The sequence below is a fragment of the Bos grunniens genome, chromosome 5 (genome assembly GCF_055505025.1).
Source record: "Bos grunniens cultivar Pamir isolate PY7600 chromosome 5, Bosgru_T2T1.0, whole genome shotgun sequence".
NCBI classification, from domain to species: domain Eukaryota; kingdom Metazoa; phylum Chordata; class Mammalia; order Artiodactyla; family Bovidae; genus Bos; species Bos grunniens.
The window spans coordinates 112,627,718-112,653,836 of NC_141169.1; the positions used below are offsets into that span (position 1 = coordinate 112,627,718).

Consider the following 26,119-nt stretch of genomic DNA (forward strand, 5'->3'; position numbering starts at 1 on the left):
AAAATCAGAAGAAAATTATTGTGGCTTTTGGTTAGACTGTGTTTGCTGAGGATAAATTCATTCTACAAAATTATTCAAACTCGGTTTTGTCTTGGATAACATCTGGTGTCTATTATTTAATTTCATCTTACATCCTTCTCCACTGAACATTATGATCACCCTTTTACAAACAAGGAAACTGAGACTCTAGGAGGTTTACTTGCTCAAGCTCACACAGCTGTCCATCAACAAAACCAGGACTTTTCTCTCTTTCTATTACACCCCACTGTCTCCTAAAAAACCCAACTATATTTCATTCGTAAGTTGACTTATTTATCTTTATACAGGTCTCACATATTATTAAGAGGGGCCAATATTTTCACTCAATTCAGAGGCATGAAAATGAAAAATTCCAAAACCATGTTGGCTTCCATAATAATAATAATAAAAGTTGGAATCTGAGTCTCCCAGGTCTAAAATGAGAATGCTTTCTACTCTCAAACCATGTAGAAGATGGCTAAGTTCCCCACTGACCAAAGCTGTCTAATTCTCTTAAATGATTCAGATGTAAAAGAGAAAATGGCATCTGTCTAATTAACACCGGCTGGTTAAATATAGCTGCCGAGGGACAGTGTTTACAGAGCAGTCCTTCCAGCCCCTCAGGCCCCAAGGTAGCGATGATAGTGAGTCTTCTGTCCTTATCAACCGGAAACAGAGATGCCCCAGAAATGATCACAGGCCAGGACTGCAAATGGGGATGAAAGGAGAGGGGGAAGGCGGTCACTGGCCTTCATTTCCTGTTCCTGGCATCTGGAGATTCAGAGAACGATGTCGGAAAACGGATCCTAGGGGCTCAGGCAGCTCTTTCTGAAAACAAAAACCCTTCCTGTGTGCCTGCACCTCCCTCTCCAGCCTGGAGACATTGGATCCTCCACTACCAACCGCTAGGACTGCCCTCCTGGCAGAAAACACAATGACCACATTATTTCTCTTCCAGCTTCACGTTACAACATGGAAGCCATTGCCAAGTTCGATTTCATGGCCTCGGGAGAAGATGAACTGGGCTTCCACGCTGGCGATGTTCTGAAGGTAGGTGACATGGGGCCCAGGAGAGCCAGAGAGAGTTTAGGTTATTCTGGTCTAATCGCGAAGTTAATCTAACAGTTGAACTGCTTAAACTGTTTCTCAAGAAACACAAACAGTTCTTTCAAAATCCAAAATTCACCTCAACCAAAATGGTTTCTTCTGAGCACCCGTGCACTAACCACCAGGCGGGGTGAAGGAAATCTGATTGTATAAGCCACAATCCCTGTCCTGAGATGCTTGTGGTCTGGAGTGGGAAATACATCCGTGTGCAGGGCTTCTCATAGATGTTTTATCTAAGTGCTCAGGAGCACAGGTATGGGACAAGGATCCCACCTTGAAAGATGGGGTTGTAGGAAGGGGTGGCAACGTCAGTTGTCAGGGAAAGCAGTAAAGGTGAGTCAGGCTTTTGGTGAAAGTTCAGAGATGGTCAAGCTCAGGCAGAGTCTGGTCAGCATTAGGAGGCTCAGCACGGCTGGAACAGGAGGAAGGTGTGGGTGGGGACGCCTGGAAAGGCTGCTGGAGGAAACTCAGGTCAGTGAAGGCCACTCACACCTGGCCACTCTGGGGTTTCTCAAAGCTTGTCTTCCACCCGCACTTGACTTGTAGTGGCGGTTTGCTGAGCTGAAGAGGCCTTGGACTTCTTCCACATTCCATGCGCCACACTTGCATGGACTCTGCATCTCAGAGTGCCAAATAGCACAAGCCCTTAAAGAAGTGATGGGAGAGTCTGTGGCACCCATGCACCGTGGCCTCTGAACACCTCGGATAGCCTGATCCCCAATCCTCAGCAGTCCATGTAGCCACTGTTGTCTCTCCATTAAGATAAAAGCTTACTATGGAAATAGCCTTGTCACACGTGAGCAGGGGAATCGGAAAGTGTCCGCAGGGCACAAACCAGGTGGAATTTGAACAATCCCCTTCCTGCCCTCTTCCCAGGTGGTGCTAGTGGTAAAGAACCTGCTTGCCAATGTAGGAGACGTAAGAGAGGCAGGTTCAATCCCTAGGTCAGGAAGATCCACTGGAGGAGGGCATGGCAACCCACTCCAGTATTCTTGCCTGGAGAATCCCCTGGACAGAGGAGCCTGGCGGGCTGCAGTCAATGGGGTCGCAAAGAGTCAGACACGACTAAAGCGACTTAGCGTCCATGCATTCCCCACTCCGAGTGTTTATATAACTGCCCTCACTGTGCAAGATCTGGCAATGTGGCTCCCAAGAGCACGCCTTCAATGCTGGAGCTTCTCAAGGTCAAAATACTGCTTGGGCTCCTGACCCAGGAAAAAGTGACCCTCACTTCTTCAGGACCTTACCAAGGTCACTGAGGGGTCTGGGACAAGGTGAGAAGTCCCTCCCTTCCCTGTTGGGTACTGTCACCATGCGGTTATCAACCACTCTGCAGTGTTCTCACCCAAAAGAGGCCCCTGGGAGGTGGGTGTGGGGGCAAGTCCCATCCTCACCTCCCATTTCAAACCAAATCATCTGGCTTAAGTTTTCTCTATTCTCCAGAAAAGGAAAAACAAAGAGCAAAAATCTTTCCTCAACTCTGCTTCAGCTTCTAATTTCTTTCCTCTCCTTCATGGCCACACTGGGAAAAGTTCTCTGTGCTGGCTGTCTCCACTTCCTCACTTCCCGTTCACTCCACTAGACCCTCTGGAATCTGACTCTTACTCCCAACACTTCGTTAAAGTCCACCAGTGACCTCCTGAGTGTAGAATGTCCTGCTAAACACCTATAGGACTTGAAACTGCTAACTGTCCCTCCTTGCATCTGAAAGGAGCCCTGTCCCACCCAGAAACACTGTACTTCACTCTGAATATTTCCCTTTTATCCTGTCTCCCAAGCAACCCACATCTTCACCGGAGAGGAGCCTGGTACCAGTTAAAAGGAAACCGGATGATCCATAAATGATCCCCATATTGTCAATATCACCCATTCTGCCCTTGACTGTTCAGACTATTGCCACATCCCCTTGACTGACCCCATTCTCTCCTCTCTCTTCCTCCTTTATTTTAAAAACTAGACCCAGAGGGATCTTTCTAGAAGATAAATTAGATCATATTACTTCCTTCCTCAGAAGTGTTCAGTGGTTCCCTGTGACCAGTGGATGGAAATCTAAGCCATCTGAGCTCAACCTACCACCCAACCTCATCATGCTCAAGTGCAAGAACATGTATACACACACACACACACACACATCTTTGTGTAGGAAATGGCCCAAGTCACACTGCAATATGCACACTGTCCTTTTTCAGGCTCTCCCTGTACTCTGAATGTCCTTCTTCTGCACACATGCCTTTGACCACCTCTGCCGGGGAACCCTCATGAATCCTCCCCACCCCCCACTACCCCAGTAAACTCGTTATGCCCTCTTCAGCTCCTCCATGGCATTTCACACACTCTGCTCAAGGCATTCACACCCTATTTACAAGCAGGCGAGCTCCGCTCTCTGCACGGAAGCACCACCTCTGCTGCTCTCCCCCCATGCCATCCTGATTGTCTGGTCTCACAGTGGCTGCTTCACTCCCCAGAGCTCTGCGGGGGTGGAGGCTGGGCCTGCAGAAAGGTGAGGAAGAGTCAATGAACGAATGAATGAGTGGGTCATCCCACCGCTGGTCTGAGAGCAGAGTCTTGCCAGCTTCATCTTTGTGTCTTCCCAGCACCTGACACAAGTCACGGCCCCAGATGGGGGCTCAGTACATATTTCTTGAGTTGTTACACTGTGTTTCTGCACACTCATTTAGAATTCTATCAGAAAGCCAAACCCTTCCTTCCTTTCAAATTCTATCCATTGCAGCCATAGTGGTAAAGAGGAAAAGGGACGGGGCTTATTGGCTGAGTCTCATGGAAGGTCTGTATCATGGTGGTCAGTGGGCCCGCCTGTGGGCCTCTGAGTACAACTGTCTCCTCCAGATATGGGTAGCAAGCCCCCGGAGCCTAGAAATTGGTGTTCTGTTTCTTGGGGGTTTTTTAGAAATTGTTTTCAAGGCCAGTTCTTGACTACCCCAGCAATGCACTCCTGAGTGCTCTTTCATGTTATGCCTTTAGTTCTAAAACACTAAACAGACTTTTTCATTAGAAGATACAAAAACTGTCTGATTTGCTCATCACCAGCTGCCTGCTGCAGTCTGTGAGGTCCCCAGGGTGTAGGCCCCAGCTTATTCATCTCTGTATTCCCAGCACCCAAGTGCAAACAGCAGTTGCTCACTAGATGCTGATCCCAGAATGGTAAACAAGATGGCAGACATGGAACTCTAGCCACATGACTGGATCCCACTTCTCCTGTAAGAGAAACATTCCAAAAGTCAGGGGTTGAATGTTTCATGTGCGTATCACGACCTCTCCACCTGCAGCTGCACACAGCACCCGGTTACACTTCCCACTCGAACCTGCCGGTCATTATTAAAAAATGTCTCTTGAGCCAGGCCATCTCTATGTGCTTCTGCAATTCATCTAACACGACCCCATTTCTTCCCCCTAAAACAGCGACCAAAGAGCCCCCAGAGTTAGTCCTACATAATTAACTTCTTCAACACTTCTGATTTCTGCTATGCCTTTAAGAGCTATAATTTCATCCAATTTTGAAATTCTTCCAGCCGTACATTTTGTCCTCTTCCCACGTCTAACTTATTCTCAGGCCACGTAACCCAGAAAATGATTCCGGGAGGCAACACTGTAAGAGTTAAGTTACAGCGAAGTTGAGGGTAAAACCTCATGGGTTTAGGCTGAACTCCTTGCGCAGGTTTGCACGATGGGGACAAGAGATAGACAAACGGAGGAGATGGAGAGATGAGAGGGACAGGAAGTACCAGCCCTGCCAACAACGGCGGGAGGAAACCACCACCACCACCCCCCAAAGACTCTTCTTTGCTGAAAATGAGATTTTTTTTAAACCCTTGCCTTTTATACATCATAAAAAGCCTATAAATTTGCCTCTTTGGGAACACAATGTCAGGCAGACCAAGTATCACGTGGTGAGGAAAATGGATGGCATTGTGGGATAATCTTTCGGTGGCTACAGGGTGTAAATGAGTATGAGCCACGATTACTAAAATTACAGCCAGTTTTGGGTCAGAGAGCTAAGTGCAAAATGTAATTCCTACTGCGATGAGCCCATTTCCAAATGGTCTCTTTTACTTCATCCCTGCTCACCTTGGTATTTGACATTTGCTCCCCAACCCACGTGTCTTCCCATGTGATGGGAGAAAGGAATTCCAGAGCCTTGAAATTTGGGGGAAATGGCACAGAGTAAAATGCCCTTGTGTTTTTTATGTGATGACGATGCCCTGGTGCCGAGTTTCCTAGTTCTTCTTTTGACCTAGATTTCCTGCTCCCCTACCCCCGCCACCCTCCTCGGCACACACATACCCGCACGTCCTTAGCGATACCAACAGTCACATTTGATGTTAGAAACTATAAAGTTTCCTTTTCTCAGCAATTCTAGAACTCAAATATGGGACACACTTTTATTTCTTCAGAACAAATGATCACATTCAAAACATACACATAGAACACTTTAAAGAACTTATCAACCCTCCATGTCCTTCAGACCTGGAGTTCTCCTTCATAAGAATATCACGTTGGACAGAATTATATTTAAAAACACAGCCTGTACTCTCTGGAGGACGTCCAAGGATGAGGGAGCATTTGATCCTTGCATCAGCTCCGTGAAGGGGCTGCCAGTTATTATTGCCCCCATTTTGCAGATGATAATTGACTCGCCTGAGGTCAGACATCTAGGGAACCAAGGACCCAAGGACCAAGGGCTTCTCCTTCCAAACTCAGGAGTGGTATTAGAACTAGGTCATCACTGCTTCTCAATTCCATTGCTCTCTTCAATTCTCTTCTCGTCTCTGGGAGGCAGAAACCAGAGGCTTCAAGTCCACCCACTTTTTTGGATGACTCTGAAATCCAGCTCCAGCCCTCACCTCACTGCTGAACCCAGACACACATCTCCAGTGCTCCCTGAGCTTTCCTTCTCTGAGGGTCCCAGGGGCAACTTGATTCACCCACAGGCAATCTGAGGTCCATGAGCTTTCCCTCAGACCTGTTCCTCCTCCTGTCTTTTCTATTTTGGTAAAAGCGTCACCACCCACTCAGTCTCCCAAGCCAGAAATCCAGAGCCATCCCAGAATCCCCTTCTCCCTCAGCTCCTCGAACAGTCACGAAATCCTGCCCGTTTGTGCTTCCTGATTCCTTTGAAATCTGTCCTCACTTCCACCTAGCCCAGATCTCCTTCGTCTATGCCTGGATGGCTACGCTCCTCTTCCTACACTCTCTCCCCTGACTTCACCCCCACAGTCCATCTTCAAGTTGTGATACCCCACGCTTTTCTTAACACTGATTCTCACTGTGCTGTTTCCCTGATGAAAATCCTTTGATGGCTCCCCGTACATTTCAAGATAGAAATCCAGACTTTTGAACGTGGGCTACAAGGCCCTGTAGCCCTGGTTTCCCCTCTCTCTACTCCTGGGGTCACAATCTAAACTTCCGCCAGATTGAGGAGTTCTGTCCCAAGAGTGCACCTCACTTCCCCACGCCCCAGAAGTACTTATTTTGTCATCAGACTTTGCCTAGTAACTCACCTGGGCAACCCAGGTGGTCCCTGCTCCGAGTAAGCTTTCCTATCCATCTTCTTCTTTCCTCTTTATCATTTCTCTTCCATCAGTTAAGACGTTTTCAGCTATGAGAAACAAACTTAAAATGGCCTCAGATCAGTTCAGGTCAGTCGCTCAGTCGTGTCCGACTCTTTGCGACCCCATGAATCGCAGCACGCCAGGCCTCCCTGTCCATCACCAACTCCCGGAGTTCACTCAGACTCACGCCCATCGAGTCAGTGATGCCATCCAGCCATCTCATCCTCTGTCGTCCCTTTCTCCTCTTGCCCCCAATCCCTCCCAGCATCAGTCTTTTCCAATGAGTCAACTCTTCGCAAGAGGTGGCCAAAGTACCAGAGTTTCAGCTTTAGCATCATTCCTTCCAAGGAAATGCCAGGGCTGATCTCCTTTAGAATGGACTGGTTGGATCTCCTTGCAGTCCAAGGGACTCTCAAGAGTCTTCTCCAACACCACAGTTCAAAAGCATCAATTCTTTGGCATTCAGCTTTCTTCATAGTCCAACTCTCACATCCATACATGACCACTGGAAAAACCATAGCCTTGACTAGACGGACCTTTGTTGGCAAAGTAATGTCTCTGCTTTTCAATATGCTATCTAGGTTGGTCATAAAAATGATAACAAAGATTTATAATTTCTCATACAAAGTCCAGGCGTTGGAGGACTCCTAAGCAGCTAATTCAGTAGCTCCATGACATCGTCAAGGTTCTTCCCATCTTTTTGTTCTGCCATCTTCATTTTGAATTATTGTTTGAGTCTGTGCTACATATTTTAGAAATATCAGTAGGGGAGGGTAGAGAGGAAGTCAAGTATTTGTCTTTTGATGATAGGAGGTTTTCTGAAATGACCAGAAGCCACATAGAACCAAGTCTGGAGAGTCATATAAGTAATCAAGGCAGGTGATAACATTGGGGGTCATGGTCAAGGTAAGACCTTATAGTAATGAGAAAAAACTTCTGGTTTTGCCTATGATCGCTGTCTAAAAACAAATTTAGAAGAGATATTCCGGGTATCTTGAGTTATGTCCAAATTGTGCAAACATGGAATATGAACACAAAGAGTTACTGTTTTCAAAGCTAGCCCCCACTTGATGTTTAAGTTTTAATCCGCTAGTGTAAAAAAGAACAAATTAAAATTGTAAAAGGTTCTCAGTTACCTGGCAGAGAACCACCTGCCTAGATAAGGAGCTTAAAGTGCTAAGATCTGAGACACAAATTTTCAAAACAGGAGAAGAGGGGTTCGGAGAAGCCCCTGAGCACTGAGTTTGGGAGGCCACACCAGGGTGGAGTCACATGAGGGGGTGGCCCAAGTGTACAAAAATAGCCTGGGGACAAGAGAAGCCAAACTCCAAAGATAAGCCTGCTGCTCCCCCTCCAGTGGTCCTGTGGTTTCTTTGGCGTGTGTGTGTGTGTGTGTGTGTGTGTGTGTGTACGCACTTAGTTGATCAGTCGTGTTTGACTCTTTGTGACCCTGTGAACTGTAGCCTGCCAGGCTTCTCTGTGGGATTCTCCAGGCAAGAATACTGGAGTGGGTTGCCGTTTCCTCCTCCAGGGGATCTTCCCGACCCAGGGATCAATCTCTTGTCTCTTATGTCTCCTGCACTGGCAGACAGATTATTTACCACTATACCACCTGGGAAGCCTTCTTTGACTTATTTTCCTCTAACTTCAAAAGCCTTTGTTCTTTTGGATTGGGTGGAATTTGGATTGGGGGGCATAGGTTCTTTGCCCTGCAGCCCATTTCTCCTGGTTCTTGGTGTCCTCCCCTCAGTGACTTCATCCTTCCTTCTCCTCCCTGTAGATCCTAAGTAACCAAGGGGAGTGGTTCAAGGCGGAGCTTGGGAGCCAAGAAGGATACGTGCCCAAGAATTTTATAGAAATCGAGTTTCCTGAGTAAGTATTTCCAGCCTGTGGAGATAGGCCTGCCCACACACACTCCCCTTACTTTTTCAGTAGCCACTAAAATTATCCGTGCATAGCCCAGACGCTGTCAAAAACGGTCGCCTCTGGAGAGGGAACCACGCAGCTGAAGGCCAGGGGTGGGAGGGAGATTTGCATTTCACGGCATTCTCTTTTGAATTTGATACCATGTGCAAGTATCGCCTATTTTAAATTTATAAACCAAAGGCATCTCTGATTGTAACCATGGCGTTTCCAAGAATTCCAGTGGGGGCGCTGTCGGCCACCCCACCTCCACAGCTGCTGCTTCAAGAGCTCTTCTCCCCTATCTCCCAACCCACCCTCCATCCCAGTTCCAGGATGACATGATGAAGCTCTTGAAACCGTGAGCTTCCCGAAACCATGCTCGCACTCAGTGAGAGAGGTTGGGGAAATTCCCTCCATAAAGAGGAAACGAAAAGTTGAGATTGGGTCATGTGCGTCTCAAGAATTGACCACAAGGGTTAGATAGAAATCTAATCTTGTCTGAGAGTCAGGGTCTAGCCGAAGAGCAAAGGTTTGTTAGAAAACCAAAGCGGTGTTGGTGACTCTGGTGAGGTGCAAACGTACCACTCACAGAGAATCAGCACTGACCACTGAACCAGCAGACTGACCACCGACCTCAGCCAGGGGGCCCTTGAGGCTGCCCTGTCCCCTTCTAGGTGAGCAAGGAACACCTGCAGCTCCTCCACCCACCCCCGGCCACACACACTCTCAGCCGACCGCCTGGCTTCCAGGACAGTGGAGGCCCCCAGAAAAGCCCGTCTATGCCACCCGTCCTGACTCACTGCCTCCACCCACATCCCGCAACTGCTCAGACACTGCCTTTCCTGCAGTTGTTTGGAAAGAACCGTCTGTGCTTCGAGCAGAAGTCCTCCCCTCTCTCCCACATCAGCTTTCCTGCCTCTCTGCTGGCTCATACCCGGCGGCAAACAAAGATCCTGCGATTTTCCCCGGCTTACCAAAAAAACCAAACATGAAACCAGACAACAAAACCCTTAATCCCAAATCCCCTTCCCGCTACAACTCCACTTCTTCCAAAGAATCATTATATTCGCCGTCTCTAATTCCTCTCCTCCTGTTCTCCCTGGAAGCCCCATGACTCCTTGGAAACCTTTTTATCAAGGTCCCAGTGAACTGCGGGTCCCAGTGGTCAACTGTCGGCCATCATCTCAGCACCGTCACATTCTTCACTGGGCTTCAGGGACATTCTTCCTCCTGGATCTCCTCCCACCTCCCTGGCTTCTCCTTCCCCGTCTCCTTTGCTGTTTCCTCCTCCCCTCCCCCATCTCCTTTGGGGTTAGAACGCCGCCCTCCCCACCACCACATTTTAAGTGACTGCCCCCTCCCCACCTCTGCTCTGTGTTCATTTTCCCCATAGCATCACATCAGCTGACTCCATATTCTAATTACTTCATTGTTTATGATATGTCTGCCCCACTAGAATGTGAGTTCCATGAGGGTGCTTGTCTGTTCTGCTCACCACTACGTTCACTACAGCCTCAGAAGAGGGCCCGGCACACAGTACATGTTTAATAAAAGCTGTTCAGTCAATGAATAGCTTTGGAACCGATGTGTAATATGAAACTCTGGCACTCATTTCACAAGTAGCGTGTGGACATTTTTGTAAGTCTTGAAAGAAGTCACTTCTTTCAAGTGACTTCAACAAACCCAGATAGAGGACAAGGGTGTATTTTCTAAACAGTTCCCTCTCTGGTTGCTCCCTCTTTCAAGAGACTTCCTCTGAGGAAGGCTGCTGTGGAGGGGGGTCCCATTCTTTTCCCCTCCCCATTATATTGCTGTGGTGGCCACTCGTCAGTCCCATAGGTTCGTATGGCACCTACTCCGGCAGGATCTCCAGGCAGATGACAGTCAGAAACCCTGTTTCTGGCCCCTCAGATCCTGACCAACCTTCTGCTGCAGTCCCAGGTCTGGAAAAAGGATAATCCTCCCACCACCTCTGTTGGTTCAGTTCCTAAGTTCCAAAGGGCACAAGGGAAGGGCTCACAGAGACCTGTTGGATGCTCACCTTAAAGGGACACGCATGCTCGCCTTGCGGGGGCAGTGATTAGGTAGCCATGCTGCAGCAAAGGGACACCGCCCCCACCCCACCCTTGGCTACCGAAGAACTGCGAACACTTGCTCTGCTCCGCGAGGGTGAGAGAGGTTCCTGGCCTCCTGCCCTGCGGCTGGAGCCACTGTTTGTCTTGCCTGCGTGCAAGTGCTCAGCCTTTTTCACATTCACTGCACCGCCTGTAGCAACACTTCCAAAGGCTGCCACCCTGACTGCTAACCTGAAAGAGCAGTTTCTCCTCAGTTCCTTCTTTCCACAGCAAAGGTTATTTTCCAGCAGGGTTTCTTAGAGAGGGCCCGGGAGCTGGCCGGGTAGAAGCCTCTCTCTGGCTACCGCCAGCCTCGCTCACTTCCAAGCATGCATGGGGACCTCCCTGGGTGCCCCACAGCGTCTGCCAGGGACAAGGCACAGCCACTCCTGCCCCACGCCACCCAGAGACCCTTGGTTATGACCCTTCTTCCCAGCCACCAAGGTCTCAGCCTGAAGCCAGCACCCAAGGGCCCTGCCCATCCCAGCGTGAAGGGGTCCCTGTCCTCCCAATGCACCCTCTGCTCCTGCAGTCCCTTTCTGGAGATGTCCCTCTCACAGCCACTGGCAGGTGGCCACTGCTGCAGTGAGTCCCTCCCACGCTCTCCCGTTTTGTGCAGTGGCACATTTCCATGACTCAGGATTTCCAAGCAGGCAGGAGAGAGACTTCTCCTGGGGGGACAGGGCAGGAGGTACCTCAAGGGGACACTCACTCACTTGCCTCGCCTGGAAACTGCTAGAGCGTTTGTTTGGTCTCAAAAGCGCCTGGCCCCTCTTGGGGTCTCTCCTCAACCCTTCTCCCTGTGGGTCACCTCTCCCTGACTTCCTTCCCTCCCTATTCCCAAACCCCATCAGTCTGGCATCTCACCAAGATCCTCTGTTTTTATCTCACCTGATAGGTGGTTTCACGAAGGCCTCTCACGACACCAGGCAGAGAGCTTGCTGATGGGCAAGGAGCTTGGTTGCTTCATCATCCGGGCCAGCCAGAGCTCCCCCGGGGACTTCTCCATATCCGTCAGGTACTGGCCAATCCTGACTCCGCCCTGACCTACTAAAGCACTAAAACGACAAGGTGACCTCTTAAACATGACCTATCCCTCAGGAGCATGGTGGCAAGGGGCCCGGGCACAACGTATCAATACATTCACCTGCCTCCCCTTCCAGCCCCGGTGCTTCTGGAAAGACAGGATTTTTATCAACCTCACCTCTGTGTGTTTCACAGCACCATGTAAACCCAACAGGTGCTGGGTGAGTGTCTGTGGAAGGGGAATGGGAAGGGAGAAGGAACAGAGAATTTCCAGAGGTCCACATCCATCTTGGAGTTGCAATCTTTTTTTTTTTTTTTGATTAATTATTTTTGTTTGGGCTGGGTCTCCGTTGCTGCACTCGGGCTTTCTCTAGCTACAGTGAGCAGGGGCTCCTCTTCTTCGCGATGCGTTGCAGGGGCTTCTCTTGTGGAGCGCAGGCTCTAGGTGCTGGGCTCAGGAGCCGTGGCTCACGGGCTCAGTTGCTCTGCAGCATGTGGAGTCTTCCCAGACAAGGGATCAAACTCATGTGCCCTATGTTAGCAGGTGGATTCTTATCTACTCTACCACCAGGGAAGTCCAGGGTTGCAATCTTAGCATTTTCTGTTACTACCAATGCATGTCTGAAGAAGGGCAGAGAAAAATCAAAACCCCCAGGCACCGCCATAGGACACATCCGTAGTCGTAGGTGGCTGCACAGAAAGAAAGCCTACTTCCACCCTCTGTAATGCTGTGAAACTGACAGGGACAGAGCAGAGCCCAGGAGGCCTGGGATGGGGGCACTCTGACAGCAAAGTCTCGCCAGTGTGCGGCACCCCACCCCTCGGGAGGAAATGACTCAGTTTAACATGACATAGCCCCACACAGAGAAGCCCCAAGTCTGAACAGACGGCGTGTGGTCAGCGTGCTGGAGATGGCGAGTCACACATCAGACTTGGTGACCACATGTGAAAGTGCAAGGATGGCAATAGCAGCACAGGGAGCGGTGCGACAACCTGTGCGGTGAAACCTCACTGGCAAGTTACCTGACCGGAGGTGCTGTCTGGATTCTGCAATGTGACTTGAAAGGCATGCATCTTTAAGTTCCTAAATCCAATCTCGGGTAATAAACGGAGGCCACATCACTATTTAGAAAGTGCGGTACTTTAAAGATAAGTACTTTAAGGAATAAGTAGGAAGGACTTAAAAAAAATGGCTTAAGGGGACTTCTCTGGTGGTCCGGGGTCTAAGGCTCCATGCCACCAAGGCAGAGGGCTCAGGTTCATTCCCTGATCAGGGAACTAGAGCCCACATCCCACAACTAAAGATCTCATATGCTGCAACAAAGGCCTGGTGCAACCAAGGAAATAAATTTAAAAATAATAATAATAATGGGTCAAGCATTTGTATGCATTTGTCCCCAGTAGGCTCAAGAATAGCTTGGTCTCTTAAGCATTGCCCTTGCAAGCTGACTCAAACTCTTAATTTCCCTTAACTAAAGCTTTCTTTTTTATAGCTTGGATGATGGTAAATTTTAGCTCAGGCCAGTATTAATGTATCACCAACTCTAAACTTGTTAGGTCTTAATTCATGAACTTTTTCTCTATTAATAAATCTTACAACTCAAACCTGTTTCTTCAGGGCCACAGTTAGAGGCAGCACCAAGCAACTTGTTAGATTGAAAGGCATCTCTTGGTGCCCTTGGTTTGCATGTTGAGGCTGGCTTTTTCAGTGAGGAATTAGGGTTTATCATTCCTTGATTAAATTGAATTCTACAAAAAACGATCGGCTTTGATGTCTGCCATGATCTTCCCTGCCACTGAGGCTATGCAAGCTCTTGTGATGGTGATTATTACGGTAATCAGTTTTACCTCTTCTGCAGAAATGTAGTCTAATATATTCCAAAGCAAAATCACTAATGTATTTATACATCTGCTTTCTGTCCTGGCACAGATAATTAAAAGCTAATTGTAATTATCTATCACTTAGGATTAGTTGAGGGTCTGAAACACTAGACTGAGACTCTGGAGCCCTGAGTTACACCCTTTTCTCTGCCCTTCTCAGACCTCAGGACAGTGGTCCAGCCCCTCTCTCTCCGTTGGCCGGATGACCAACCACAGTCCTGACATGCACCCTGTCAGTACATGGGAGTGAAAGAGTTAATGTTCCTCATTCCCAGTTCTTTGACTAAGAGATGGTGGATGAATAATCGTGTCACAAGAATATTCCCTCCTCCTCACCCAGATGTGGGGAGTGATGACTGTGAGTCGAGCTGTGTGGTGCTGGAGTAAAGAAAGCGTATATGAGTGACTGAAGCCAAAAGGGGAAGGGCAAGCAAGGATTGATTGCCAAGTGTCAGCTATGACCCCAAGGTAGTTAGGCAGAGGTCACTGCATAGGTTTGCCTGCTCTGAGCAGTGCCCTGAAAATAAGATGAGGAGGAAGATCAAAACGCCTGTCCCCTCTGAACACAGACCTCTAAATCCACCCCTTAGAAAGAATTATCTTTACTCTCCAACAGTCTAAATTTTTTACCTTTCTGCTGGGTCATGCAATTGATAGCAATAACATCAGTTTATTTTTAGATATAAATGTGTGTCCATTTGACCAAGAAAACTTGACATCCAAACAAGAATGACTTAGTGGTGGAAAATGTCTGGGGCTGTTAGTAAAGGCCCAGTCTCCTCTTTCAGTGAATAAAATCCGAATTCTCCACCCCTGGTACAAACATGCTCTATCGCTTCTGAGTTCAGCTGGTGTCAAAAGTGCTGATATAAAAGAAGTTAACATGAGAAAAAAATTAGCACATGTGCTTGGTGTGACAGTCCCAGCTCACTAGACTGGAATTAGAGAACCAGGGTCCTTGCCTCAACTCTGCCCTTAACAGTGACCTTGATCAAGCCCCTCCACCTCTGAGCCTCAGCACATTTTTTCCCCCAACAACTCAAACTACTTTGTAACCTTATTTATGCAAAACAAGACCAACCAAGAGATCCCAGCTATGTAGAGAACAAAGTGTGACAGATTTCTCAGGGTAGTTTTTGAACTTAAAGGAGCTGGTTTGGACTATTTCTGTTAACTGAAAGACAAGAAGGGCTTGAAAAACTCCTCCCCTCTGAGTCTTGGCAGAGTTCTTAGCCTGGTAAGGTCTCAGGCGTTGCCATGCTTCAAATAAACATTGTGAAAAAAGTCCTCAACCTTGTAGTCTTTAAAGCACTTGGAATATTTTTTTCTTGTAAAAGGGCGATTCCAGTATCAGAAGAAAGATTGCTTTCTGCTCATGTAAAAAAGAACAAAAAAACCCCAAAAACCCTCCTCTCAGGAGCTCCCTGGTGGTCCAGTGGTTAGGGCTTGGTGCTTTCACTGCAGTGGACTGAGGTTCAATCCCCAGTAGAGGAACAAAGATCCTGCAATCCTCGTGGCAAAAAAAAAAAAAAAAATCCCCTCTAGCTCAGCTGGAGTCCTAAGCCGCCTCTCCCAGAAATCACCCCTAGAGTTTGACTAGGCCAGCCCACCTGCCCAGGGATGGGCCGGCCACCCACACCTCTGCTTCCTGCCCAAACAGAACTCCAGCATCCCTGGATGCAGTCGGGCCTGGAGGCAGAGACATGCTCACCACGTGATACATGATTTGGATTTGTCTTGCTCTTTAGGCATGAGGATGACGTTCAGCACTTCAAAGTCATGAGAGACAACAAGGGTAATTACTTCCTGTGGACAGAGAAGTTTCCATCCCTCAACAAGCTGGTGGACTACTACAGAAAGAATTCCATCTCCAAACAGAAGCAGATCTTTCTGAGGGATAGGACCCGGGAGGAACAGGTATGCTGCTGGCCCCCATCACCCCCAATCCAGAGATTCTTGGCGGTTTGGGTCCCTATGTGAACCCCTAAAACCATGCATTTGATGGGCAGGTCCCTGCATATTCTGAAAAGCAGAGATCTCAGTTTAAATCCTAGCTTAACACTTTCTAGGTATGTGACTTTGAAAAGTTCTTTAATTCTCAGTTTGTTCATCCACAAAATTGGGATAATAGTGACAGCTACTTCATAGGATGGTTCTGAAGGTTAGAGAACGATATAGTCCATCCCTTACTTCATTCCTAATCACGCCCCAAGCACTCAGTATACATGGGCTCTTGTTATAGACACTGTTGTTTCATTATTCACAGACATTACCGTATCACAGTTTTCAGCCTAGCTCAGGAGCTACCCAAGGATGAAGTAACTTGGAGGAAGCCGTAGGGCTACACATGGGGATATTAGAACCTCGAGTCCAGGACTAATGCAGCAAGTAGAGCTTTGTGACAGAATTTGGGGGTGTGGAGGGTAGAAGCAGGGGGCACTGGAGGAGAAAACTGGAGGTGGAATTCTTGCTCTTGGAACAGTTTGGAACATGAAGTATTGTCTTAATAGAAAATACTTCCAGGGACTTCCGTGGCAGTCCAGTGGTTAAGAATTCACCTTCTAGTGCAGGAGGTGTGGGTTCTATCCCTGGGCAGGGAACTAAGATCTCACGTGCCTTGGGGCCAAAAAGTCAAAACATAAAAAGAAGCAATGTTGCAATAAATTCAACAAAGATGTTAAAAATGGTCCCGCATCAAAAAATCTTTTAAAAAATGCATCTCCAACGGACCTGGCTTTAAAAACTGATTTCATTGCTAACTATCCTGATTACCCAGTCAAGTGAAGAAAACTTTCTGAGCATCAGTTTTTCTCATCTGTAGAATGGAGAGAATATAATGCCTTCTTCATTGAACTGTGGTGAGGATAAGTGAGATATAATCATAGCACTCACCACAGACTCTGGTCCCCAGATGGCACTAAGGAAATGTTAATTTGATTCCAAAAGTAAATTCACACATACACGCAATCTATAAAATATATTTCAAAGGAAATATCATGGTTATAGGAGACGGGTATTATAGGAACCAGCACTGAGTGGAAAAGTTGAAATCCCACAGACAGGTTATCTGAAAAGGCATTGAGACTTTTCAAAGCAACATGTGCTTTGGAGAAGTAAAGAAAACCATCCCTTTCAAGTAACAGGTTGACTTTAAGCCTGAGAAGTTACAATCAAAAGAGAAAAGGGTGTTCCCAAATGTACACAAAAGTTCAAAAAGGAAAACAAAGGTTAATACGGACCTTGTGAATTCTTTCAACCAGGAAATGGACAGAGATACTCATTTACTAAGATGTGCACGCAGAGATGAGAGAGGAAACATAAAACTGCACTAAACTGGATTTAATGAGTTCATTTTGCCAAGTGCTTAGAACAGTGCCTGGCATATGCTAAGCCCAGGGCTCTGTGTAATTGTTTGTTAAATAAAAATAACAAGAAAGTGTCTCTGAGTCATGAGGTTGTGGTAGCATTCAGGAGAAAGGTCTTGTTTTTTTCCCTACATGCCCAGCAGCAGGCCTGGTTTCCATGGTGCTGTGAGAGCGTTGCTGTTTGGGTCTTTATCACCAGGCTATAAATGACAGTTCAAAATCATGCAAAGTCAATAGCAGAGCTTATCAGGAGGATAGGATGTCCAGCGGTGTGGCAACATGCGATAAGGAGGGGTGGCATTGTGTCAGTAAAATGGAATATTTAAGCTTGATTACACAGAAAAACAAGCCCACGAGGAAGGGACGAGATGGGTACCAGGTGGAAAGTGAATGAACCAGAGACCCAAACTCCCAAAGCAGGAGAATCTGAGAATGCACAAGCCACTGTGAAAACATGATGATCTGAACCATTGATTTTCTCTAAGCTGCTCCCACCCCCATCAGCTTTGGAGCTGTCAGGAGCTAAGTCTCGGAACAGTTGCTGGAAGGGCTGGGTCGGGCCAGGAGAGGTGGGAGGAGGATGGATCTGTGTCATCTCTGTTCTCTCCCAGGGTCAGCGGGGCAACAGCCTGGACCGGCGGTCCCAGGGAGGCCATCCCCTGAGCGGGGCTGTGGGAGAAGAAATCCGGCCTTCGATGAACAGGAAGCCGTCGGATCACCCCCTGCTCCCTCCTTCGCAGTATCCCCCGGCCCCACTGCCGGCGCAGCAGCGGTACATGCCACAGCATCATTTTAATCAGGTACCTGGGAAGGATAAAGTGGGCACAGGGAGTGAGGAGGACCTGCTCTCCCCCCAGGCTTCAGCAGCCTTGTCCCCACTGCCACTCATCATGTGAAAAACCCCACAGTGCCGGAGACAACTGAAACAAATAAATGTTGGGGGCCAGTTGTGGCCCCAGGACCGTCTGTCAGGGGAGGAATGTCCCGGTCCAACCCTGGTCCCATCTGGTCTCACTGAGCCCAGAGAAAAGATCCTGGGTCCTCAGAGGGCAGAAACATGGAAACTGCTTTTGGCAAAGACGTCTCTGTGAATTAAATGAGTCCCTGCTTAACCACATATACACACACATACACAAACACACATATACACACATGCACACATTCACACACATATACACATGCACATACACTCATACACATACATACACACATACATATACCTATACACGTGCACACATCCATACACACACATATATACATACAAACACACATCTACACACACATACACATGTACATACACACGTGTGTATACATATAAACACATATACACATGCACACATCCATACACACATACAAACACACATACACACACATATACACATACACCTACACTCAAAATCACGTACATACACACACACACACACACACACCCTGAGGACTCCGTGAACAATGACTTCATTTTTCCTATCAGCACAATTCCATACCTTTTTGTGCCCCTTAACCCATCTGGCTGTAGAGATCTACAGGAAAAATGGATTAAGGCCAGAAATGGAGCCTTGCTTATTTATTTATTTATCCCCCGCCTTGTTCCAGATGGGATTTTAGGTGGCTCACTGAGATGGACAATGTAGCCAGATAACAACATCCCTAAATTGCTTAGCAGGGCACAGAAAGTCCTTCGTGAGCTGCCCCGATCTGCCTCTCCAGCCTCCTCCCCTGCTCCCTCCCCATGCAAACACATATCCCTGCATCGTTGTACTTCCTCTAGTTATCAGAACGGTTCACTGCATTTTCTCTCATGCTTTTGAGTCTATTTGCTGTCCCTTCTGCCTGAAATGCCGTTTCCTAGTCAATTCTACTCTTTAAACCGGAGTTCAAGCATCACCTGCTCTAAGAAGCCTTCCTTGATCACCAGGCCAACTCAGACAGTTCTCTCTGCTCACTCATCACAGAAATGCATACGGTTCCCCCTCTGAACTGATGTTCTCTGAAGACAGGGGCCTTCTCTTTCCAGATACACATCCCCATGCTTAAGACAGTCCTAGACACATGGTAGGTGCCTGATAAATATTCCTTGGTTGAATGAGTGAAATCTGGCATCATATTCACAACTTAAGGTCTGTTTGTCACCCTATACCCTCTCTCCCTTATCTGGGGTTTATTGTCCTCTGTAGTAAGTATTCTTGGAGCTCTGGCTGTGTCCATGGCATCAGAGCAAGGCGCTGGGGGAGCCCATGAGGGATGCTTCCAGCGGTGTGGTGATGGCTGTCCGTCACGTCTGTTTCTAGGAACGCCGTGGAGCCAGCCTGGACATAAACGATGGGCCCTGTGGCCTGGGCATGAGCACCGAAATGAATGCCGCCCTCATGCACCGGAGACACACTGACCCAGTGCAACTCCAAGTGGCTGGGGTATGTGAACAGCCCTCTCTGGGCTCAGTGGAGGAGACCGAGGGGCCAAGCAGAGAGACAGTTGGTCCTCCAGAAGAGGCCTCACACAGCACGGAGTTCACACAGAGGTGGAGGGAACCCAGCCAGTGATGGTGGGGCGAGAGTTCCCCGGCAGAGCTAATCCCAGCTGGCATCATCCAGCCTGCTGTTCTCAGTTTGGCTGTCGGGCCTTGCCCGGTTCTCATATTTCCTGGCTGCCATTCTAGCAGAGGGAGATCTGTTGCCTTTATCACCGATGAGGTTGTGCTGGCACCAAGGGCTGTTAGTCTGGGCACGCTGTGCTGTTTGTCACTTGAAGAAAATAAAGAAGACCGGCTATTGATGTAGGGAAGAGCAGCTCTCAAGGATCCCCTTGGGGCCTTGGGGGATAGGCTCAGAGGTTGCTCAGGGCTAGGCACCCAGGTCTGCTTTCAGTGGCAGCAGGGTTTGAGACCTCTCTGGAGAGCCATCCATCAGCCTTTGGGGCAGGCTGCTCACGGAGAGCTTTGTCTGGACCACAGGGCCAGCAGATTGTCTTCCGTGTGTGTGCTGGTGACTCGGAGCCCAGCTTGGCCAGCCCGGGCTCAGCAGGGCCTCTCTCTGTGTTTTCCCCCAACAGCGGGTGCGATGGGCCCGGGCGCTGTACGACTTCGAGGCCCTGGAGGACGACGAGTTGGGCTTCCGTTGCGGAGAGGTGGTTGAGGTCCTGGACAGCTCCAACCCCTCCTGGTGGACCGGCCGCCTGCACAACAAGCTGGGCCTCTTCCCTGCCAACTACGTGGCACCCATGATCCGATGAGGCCCTCTGGAGGGGATGGAGGCTTTTGTCTGAAGCTGCCTGACTGCAAGGGACGGGGCAAGGAAGAAAAGCTTGGAACTACACACACATACATGTATATATATATGCGTGTGTATATGTTCATATGCACACGCATATATATGCCCATGTGTCCACACATTTTTAAATAGTAATTTATTGGCAAGTTAGTTGCTTACTTAGTCGATGTGAAAGGAACTCAGGTGGAGATTTATATTCATAGTTATTTTTCTACTCCCCTCAGCTGGTGTGCGGAAAGAAGGCAGCGGGGGTGTTGGGAAGCGGGAGGCAGGGAAAAGAAATCCAAACGCTTCCTGTCCTCAAGTCAGCATGGCTCCCTCCTCATCTCAGAAATGCTCGCTGAGAGGAGCTAAGCAGGTCCGCATCTGGCGCTGGACACGGAACAGCAGGGCGGGGCTGGGCTTGGCGGGGCTTGTTCTAGTTTATCTGAATGTCCTGCTTCTCCCCCGCCCTAGGGTGGGTGTGTGGGCCCCTGACCTCCTCTCCCGCCAGGGTGGGCACTGCTGGGTGGAGGATGAAGGCACAGATCTGAGCTGGGCGCACAGAAGGGGTGCAAGGGGAGGGCTGGAGCAGCAGGGGGTCCCGGAGCCTGGGCAAGGCTGGCCCCCCTGGCCAATGCTCCCTCAAGCGAACATTCCTCAGCTAATCCTCTCGCCTGTGGCTGACGTAAAGAAGCGGAGACACTGAGAGCCAAGCACTGTTGGGAAACGGTGGGGTTTCTCACAAATCCCTCACTGGCTTTCTTGGGTGTAACCTCCATTTCCCCCTGCAACCAAGAAAGCAGCGTCTTAGCCTCTGTAAGGCGCTTGGAGAAGGCCCAGCTGAAGATGGTGGACTTTAGAACTACTGTTTCGTGGTTCCCAGGGTGTCTCTTCAGGGCTCTGTTTCTTTCCCCTCTTGGTTTTCTGTATTTTGAAGACGCTTTGCCCAGCGGCACAGAGAGACGCCCATCCCTCAAGAATGTTGTTTAGCGCCTCATGGACCGATTGGCCGTGACCCTGGGTGGCGGGGGGCTTTAAGAGAGCTTCCTGCTCCTCCGACTGTGGGCCCGCTGCTGGCACCTCCCAAGCCCACGAGCTGCACCTGAGAAGGAACCCCACTGCTGCTGTCTCTCCTTCACCTCAAAATAGACTCCTGTCTCCCAGGGCTCACCTAGGGGCGTGAAGCACAGAGCAGGCTGGCTGGGGGGCAGGGAGGGACGCTGGAGGAGGACGCCCAGGGTCTTAGGCAGGAACAAACCTGTCTGCCCCGGGCACCTAGGGGGCCAGTGTGTGTGTTGGTGGCGGGGGTCCTGAGACATGAAGGAAAGGGCTGGGGCGGAAGGGATGGTGAGGGAACATGGGGCTGGGAGGCGAGGAGGGACGGACCTGGGGCTCTGTCCTCGTCCCACCCGTCCTGCTCTGAGGAGGGACCAGGCAGCCTCCACCCAAGGCACTGAAGAAGCGTTTCTGACTCAGAAAGTCAACTGTCCATGTTAACGCAGGCTGTCTTGGACTCTGAAATCTCTCGTTCTCCTGTCGCCTTTAAAGAAAAGGGGGAAATGAAAAAACTCTGTGGTGGATCTTGGGAGGGAAGAGAAAAATAGCCCTGAGAGGTGGGGGGGGGTGGGCGGGAGTGAGAGTGAGGAAGCCGGCCTTAGGAAATGAAAGTGCGGGGAGGGAGGAGGGAGTGGAGACATTTCAAAAGATCCCGGAGCAGCGTGAGAGGCTGGAGGGGTGGAGGAAGACACTGGAGTGATGGGTCAGGGGGCAGACAGGGCGCAGGCAGGAGGGACCCGAGGCTGGTGGGCAGGAGGGACCGGGCAGAGAAGACACGGCAGGACCAAAGAACAAAGGCCAAGGAGCCCTGATAAAAGTTCCAGTGCTGAGCGATGTGAACAAGTTACAGTAAATAAAAGCCAAAAGTAGTGTTTGATTTTACAGTATTTACAAACCTCATGCTATAAGCGGCCTGCAGATTGGGTCCCTTTTGTCTCATGCTGTGGGAAGACCAGTCCCAGGGAAGATAGAGGAAAACAACTTGATTCTAGCCTGGGTTTTGTGCCTTGAAACTCCTCAGGAGAGCGGTCATATTAATAAAACACAATGCCCTTGTTTTTCTGGGCTGGGTCTGGTGTCTGTGTCACATACCCCTTGGGCAGAGGGCAGGAGTCACTGACCTGGAACGGCTGACCACACAGTGTGGGCAAAGCTTTCAGAACCCCTGGATCTGGACCTTCTGTTCCACCAAAGCTTTTATTTATTTATTTTTTAATTGAAGGATAGTTGCTTTACAATATTGTGTTGGTTTCTACCAAACATCAACATGAATCAGCCATAGGGTTACCTATGTTCCCTCCCACTTGAACATCCCTCCCATCTCCTACCCCATCCCACTCCTCCAGGCCCCGGGTATGAGTTCCCTGAGTCACACAGCAAATTCCCATTGGCTATCCATTTTGGATGGTATCACCAACTCAATGGACATGAATCTGGGCAAGCTCCAGGAGATGGTGAAGGACGGGGAAGCCAGGCGTGCTGCAGTCCATGGGGCCGCAAAGAGTCGGACATGACTGAGCGACTAAACAATAACAATCCATTGTACATGGCAATGCATGTGTCCATGTGACTCTCTCCATGCATCCCACCCTCTCTTTCCTCCCCGCATCCCAGCTGTGTCCCTAATCCGCCAGAGCTTTTAACCTCTCTGAGATGATCAGAGAGCCTTTCTCCTGCTTGTTGGACAGCTCAATTCAGAAGGAGGCCAGAGTCACCCTAACCACCCACAGAGAGAACGCGGACCAGACTAAGCGGACAGGGACCAAGCTCTCTCCACGTTCTGGGGGGAGGGGAGCCCTCTAGCTCTACCCAGGACAGCTCTCTCCACCCGCACCAGGGGCGGGTCCCCCGCAGGGCCTCGCACCAGTGACACAACCAGGAAACAGCATTGTCTCTGAACCACTCTGGGTGACTTGGGAGCTACCAGGAACTTCCAGAGAAAATCCAGTTCCTGTTGGACCAGTCTGGTCTCCCTCAAGCTTGCCGAGGCTCGCAGCATTTTAAGCGTCTTGTGACTGCCCCCTCCCACCCACTTTTAGATGGCCTTAGGGTGACCTGAGGCAGCACTTCTCAAAACCAACGTTCCTATGAATTTCCTGGTTATTGTCATTTAGTCGCTAAGTCTTTTGAGACCCATGGACTGTGGCCCACCAGGCTCCTCTGTTCATGGGACTCTCCAGGCAAGAATATTGGAGCAGGTTGCCATTTCCTTCTCCAAGGGATCTTCCTGACTCAGGGATAGAACCCGTGTCTCCTGCATTGGCAGGCAGATTCTTTACTACTGAGCCACCAGGAAAAACCCAATGCGTGCTTGCTAAGTCACTTCAGTCATGTCCAGCTCTTTGCGACCCCATGGATTGTAGCCCACCAGGCTCCTCTATCCATGGGATTCTCCAGGAAGAATATTGGAGTGGGTTGTCATGCCCTCCTTCAGGGGATCCTCCTGACCCAGGAACTGAACCTGCACCTCTTATGTCTGTCTCCTGCATTAGCAGGTGGGTTCTTTACCACTAGCATCACCTGGGAAGCCCCATGGGGAATATGTAAAATGCAGAGTCTGACTCAATCCTGCATCAAGCTCCAAGGTGATGTTGCTGAGTCCATGGACCACACTTGAGCAGCAAAGGGAAAGAACTTGGCAGCGGGCTAAACAGCTACAAAATCTAATCAAATCTCTCTTCTAGGGATACTCAGGCATTTCTCTTTGTCGCTAACAAGTCACTTTGGCTGTGGAATAGACAGACATGATTCAGAACTGTCAGAACACCATTTGCACTAGGCAGCCCAGACGTCTTCTTTTAGCGTCTTCATCTCCATCAAGAATCAAGGAACATCAGAGCACAAGGCATTCCGATGAAACACAGACAGAGATTTCCTCAGTGATTACTGTAAACACAAGCAGAGATTATAGAAATCGTGAAAGCTTTCTCAGGAAAGCCTTATGCTCCTGTCAGGTGTGGTCCAGCTCGGAGGCAGGGGGTTGGCCCTATGACATCATCAGATCTCCGCTAAGTCCAAGCAAAACAGGTCACACGTGAGGCAGACTGGCGTGCTTCAAATATTTGCCGTTTGCTTTGTGTAAAGTTGGCCTGGAATACCAAGGAAAGAGCCTGAGAAAAACCTGTTGTATTTGATTTACTATGTATTGTTGGCTGTGCTGGGTCTTCGTGGCTGTGCAGGCGTTTCTCTAGTTGTGGTGAGGGGGTGCTGTTCTCTCGTTGCAGTGTCTGGGCTTCTCACTGTCCCGGCCTCTCCCATTGTAGAGAATGGGCCTCTAGGGCAGGCGGGCTCAGTAACTGCCGCTCCCAGGCTCTGGAGCACAGGCTGAATAGTTGTGGCGCGTGGGCTTAGTTGTGGTGCCCCAGCTCCGCAGCATGTGGGATCATCCCAGACCAGGAATTGAACCTGTGTCTCCTGCATTGGCAAGCGGATCCTTTACCACTGAGCCACGAGGGTTGCCCTCAAGTCTTTAAATACTTCTATCACCTTGGAAATGCTATCATCATCTCTCCCTTAGGCAACTGAATTCACCTCCACCCTTTTCTCCCTGCACAGCCCCTTGTCCCCAATTCATTCTCTATACAGATCCCAGAGCCAGCTTTGTAAAACATGAGTCTAATGGCACCACTTTCCCGCCCAATGCACTTAGGTTTACATCCAAAGTCTTAACGCAGCTCTGTGAGGTCTGGTCCCCCTTCACCCTCCCCAGCCTCCTCTGTTTCATCTCCCCTCTTTTGTTTCATGTCCCTGCCCCCCTGGCCTTCTCTCAGCCTCCAGATGGCCAAGGATCTGTCTCGTATCTTTCACACCTGCTATTCTCTCTGCCTGGAATGCATATCCCCTGCTTTTCACCTGACTCAACTCCTACACCTCTCCAGCTCTTGGTTTAAATGTTACTTTCTCAAATTGTCCTTTCCTGACCCCTAATCTAAAATAAACCCTTCCCGGGACTTCCCTGGCAGTCTAGTGGTTAGTTCACTGCCAAGGGCCTGGGTTCAATTCCTGGTTAGGGAACTAAGATCCTGCAAGCCACATGGCACAACCACAAATCATCATCCTTACCATCATCCTTCCCGTTAGACTATCTCGTGGTTCCTGGTACTTCTCCTGAGGAGCACATACACAGAAGATGGTACCAGAATGATTACTATGACCTATTAGACGGTAAGCTCCTTGCGAGCAGAATCGTCTCTGTTCTGTGAACCACTGTAGCCCCAGCATCTTGATATTAACATTGATGCCCGAGTTAAAGTAGCTCTTGGCCACGTGTGCGTGCTCAGTCTCTTTAAGTCGTGTCTCTTTGCAACCCCATGGACTGTACCTGCCGGGCTTCTCTGTCCATGAGATTTTTTCAGGCAAGAATACTGGAGTGGGTCACCATTTCCTCCTCCAGGGGATCTTCCTGATCCAGGGATTGAACCTGTGTCTCCTGCATTGGCAGGTTCTTTACCACTGAGCCACCTGGCTCTTGGCCATCTGCCCTCAAAATCTCCAGCTTCTTCTGGAAGCCCAAAAGACAGAAGATGGTATCTCTCATGTGTTTAAGCACCAGTCTGCTGGTATCTCCTACTCTGGCCGTCTTCAATTGCCCAGGACATTGTCTGCTGACAACGTCTCCCCTGATGCTGCAGATTCACTGTGTATTGCATCTGTCTGCTGGTGAAATGGCCCAGTCCTTCAGGAAAACAAATCTGCCCCATCATCCACGTGGCAAGGAGTGGGGTGGAGAATGACCTGCACCCAACTCTGAGTAGCCCTTGTCCCTGGACTCCAGAGAGGCACTGCTTGGGTCCAGGGTCCCTCACCAGAGTCTTTCCATCAGATGGGAC

At 49.3% G+C, this 26,119-nt stretch overlaps 1 protein-coding gene across 7 annotated transcripts in view; it reads left to right on the forward strand.

The window, feature by feature from the left end:
• GRAP2 (GRB2 related adaptor protein 2) overlaps nucleotides 1-22,352 on the forward strand; it is a 68,151-nt gene extending 45,799 nt beyond the window's left edge. For 6 of the 7 annotated variants that reach the window (XM_086402937.1, XM_086402940.1, XM_086402941.1 and 3 more), the window contains 7 exons: nucleotides 977-1,068; nucleotides 8,476-8,567; nucleotides 11,613-11,732; nucleotides 15,370-15,538; nucleotides 17,598-17,786; nucleotides 19,275-19,397; nucleotides 20,035-22,352. In XM_086402937.1, coding sequence (XP_086259063.1) covers nucleotides 991-1,068; nucleotides 8,476-8,567; nucleotides 11,613-11,732; nucleotides 15,370-15,538; nucleotides 17,598-17,786; nucleotides 19,275-19,397; nucleotides 20,035-20,214 — 951 coding nt within the window. In that variant the 5' untranslated portion in view covers nucleotides 977-990 and the 3' untranslated portion in view covers nucleotides 20,215-22,352. Of the gene's footprint in view, nucleotides 1-13; nucleotides 651-976; nucleotides 1,069-8,475; nucleotides 8,568-11,612; nucleotides 11,733-15,369; nucleotides 15,539-17,597; nucleotides 17,787-19,274; nucleotides 19,398-20,034 lie in introns of those variants that run through there. The other variant, XM_086402943.1, reaches the window with a different exon arrangement.
• The last annotated feature ends 3,767 nt before the right edge of the window (nucleotides 22,353-26,119 follow it).